Source organism: Prorops nasuta, unplaced genomic scaffold (assembly GCF_024137725.1).
Source record: "Prorops nasuta isolate Cenicafe-Biocafe unplaced genomic scaffold, Cenicafe_Pnas_1.2 PNAS00022, whole genome shotgun sequence".
NCBI classification, from domain to species: Eukaryota; Metazoa; Arthropoda; class Insecta; order Hymenoptera; family Bethylidae; genus Prorops; species Prorops nasuta.
In genome coordinates, this window is record NW_027116819.1 from 2876391 (window position 1) to 2878818 (window position 2428).

General features: G+C 56.2%; 1 protein-coding gene across 1 annotated transcript; it reads right to left on the reverse strand.

Annotated features, from left to right (window-relative positions):
- Positions 1-1031: 1031 nt before the first annotated feature.
- On the reverse strand, positions 1032-2001 carry LOC136781310 (uncharacterized). The gene is made up of 2 exons (XM_066740160.1): positions 1666-2001; positions 1032-1457 (listed from the first exon to the last, which is right to left on the reverse strand). The coding sequence occupies exons 1-2, from the start codon at positions 1999-2001 to the stop codon at positions 1032-1034; spliced, it is 762 nt and encodes a 253-aa protein (XP_066596257.1).
- Positions 2002-2428: the final 427 nt, after the last annotated feature.

The window sequence follows — 2428 nt, forward strand, 5'->3', positions numbered from 1 at the left end:
CGGGCCCGGCTTATCTTTACAGTTGGGGCAGGTCTTGGTGATCGTGCCCATCCGTCCACAACGGCAACAGAATTTCCCTCGGGGGTGGGAGCACTGGGGAAAATGATGTCCTGGGCGATGACAATTCCAGCAGGTGTTCGGGGGTGGCCTCATCTTTTGGAAATCCGTATCTCCAGTGGCTGGGCTTCCAGGAAGGGGTTGATTAGGATCGAGAGGAGTATTCGGCAGGGAAGGAGGGGTACTGTTTTGAGGAATTTTCGCGGGTTTGTTGCGGGGGCCTTTGGAGGGTTTGGACTTGGGGGATGTCGGGGAGGAAGGTTTATTGGGGGTCGGGGAACTGGGAGTGACGGTGAGGGTAGGTTCTTTTCCTTGGACTAGGGTTAATTCGGCTTCAATGGGGGCGGCAGGATTACGAGGACTGGTAAGGGGGTTATAGGCCTCGGTAGGGAATAGGGACGCAGAGGGCAAGGGAGGGGGAGGATGTTTGGAACGATCAGCCAACCTTCTGGTGTCCACTCGATGGCACTCGTTGATCAGGTCCTGGAAACTGGACAGCTCTTCTCTAGCTATTTTCTGGCGATACAGGGGAAGCAGATTGTGGTAGGCCAGGTCCAGTTGCTGCTCCAATTCCATAGGGGGGTCCATTCGTCCCAAAATTCTCCTAATTTTCATAATGAAGTCCAGCGGTCGTTCCTGTGGTCCTTGGGTCCGAGCGGTGGCTTCTTGTCGGATTACGTGGGCGGGGTATTTGATGGCGAAGGTTTTGCAGAAAGCCTTGATGAAATCGTAATATCCGGTCCATGCGGGACTTTCCAATCGGAACCAGGTTAACGCGGTTCCTGCGAGGGCAGAGGGGAGAGCGCGTAAGACGGACGGGGCCGCTAGATTTCGACCTTGGATCAACTCGTGCAAGGAGGCCAGGAACTCTCGAGGGTCCTCGTCGAATTGTCCGGTGAACACAGGGATATATTTAGTGAGACTATCCCACGCGCGCATTTCCGGGGTAAGGGTCTCTGATAGGTGGGAGGAATTTAAGTGATAGGGTCAAACTCTCGAAGGGTGCTGGGCTGAGGGGGTTGGTGGGAATGTTCCGGGATTGGGGTAGGGGTGAGCGTAGGGGTGGGAGTATGGGTCGGGAAGTAAGGGGCACTAGCCTCGGCGTTAGAACGTACTGGGTATGAAGCCTGACGGGCCATAGGCGACGTCGCTTCATACTGGTTCGGTCCGTGCCATCTAGGGGTTGCCAGGGGAGGAGGGGGATTGGGACGGGACGGGGCCATAGTGTAGGTACTATGGAGTATCGAGGCAGGATTCCACCTGGGGGAAGGGCTGCGGAGAAGAGGGGTAGTTCGGGAGGGAGGGGGGAAGGCAGGTTGGTATGGGGTAGGGGAGGGATGCGTCAAAGGGGTGGCGGGTAGCGTTCGGGGTAGCGGCACACGATCCGGGGCACTAGGATCCTGAAATGACGAAAGTTTACGCGGCAGGAGCGGGGGTTGATCGGCGGGGGGCTAAGGGCAAATTCTCGTAGCGATGTTCCGTTCTTCCTGAAAATGAACAAGGGTGAAAGGGGTTGTTCCGGGAAGCTGCTTCCGTCCTGGTGGATTCCTGTAAACGCGAAGTCGATTCTTCGGCAATAGTGGTCGCTACGGGGGAGGAAAAACTAACTGCGTTGCGACGGGGTTGAATCACCTCCCGTCGCGGGGTGGGAGGGATTTCGTCGCACGATAGATCAATTAAATGGATCTCCCGAGATCCATGGGGGTTGCGGGGTTCCACGGGGGGAGCTAAGGGTGGTCTTGGCGCAGGGGTGGCAATTATATCAGCGGAGGGGGGTAGGTCGCAATCTAAGGGGAAGGTCAAGTTCGTTCGTGGGGGAGGCCCTACGTCCGGCGCGAGCATGGAGTCCCAATAGTAGGAATTCCCACTATTGTCACTCTCGAAAGATTCGGTCCTGTTCCCGGCGGCCCGAACGTCAAGGTCCATTTCCCACGGAATGGACATGTCTCCGAACAAAAAACGGCTACGAAACCTGAAAAGTCAATCGCGAAGAATTGAGGGAGACCCGGAAATTTGTAGCCCGTAGGAGCGTAAAATTAAGAAAATAACCGGTAAGGGGAGGGTACGAACAACGTCGCGATACGTTTCAAGGGAAAAACCGGGAGGGGAGGGTGGAGAAATGCTCATCACCTACCTTTTACGCCGACCAGGGAAGCAGCAGTCCCAGCTCTCCGTTGGCGGTGGGGGAAGAAGAGGCGTCGGTATGGCGGGTGGCGGCAGGTGCAGCAGCGGCGGCGGCAGATGGCGGTGGCGGCGGCGGTCGGCAAGGCAGGCAGGCGGCACAATTTAAATTTGTACAGTTTGAATCACTCGCGAAAACTTTCTAAGTTTGAAAAAGAAAACAAAAACACTAAAGGTCACGAGCACTCGA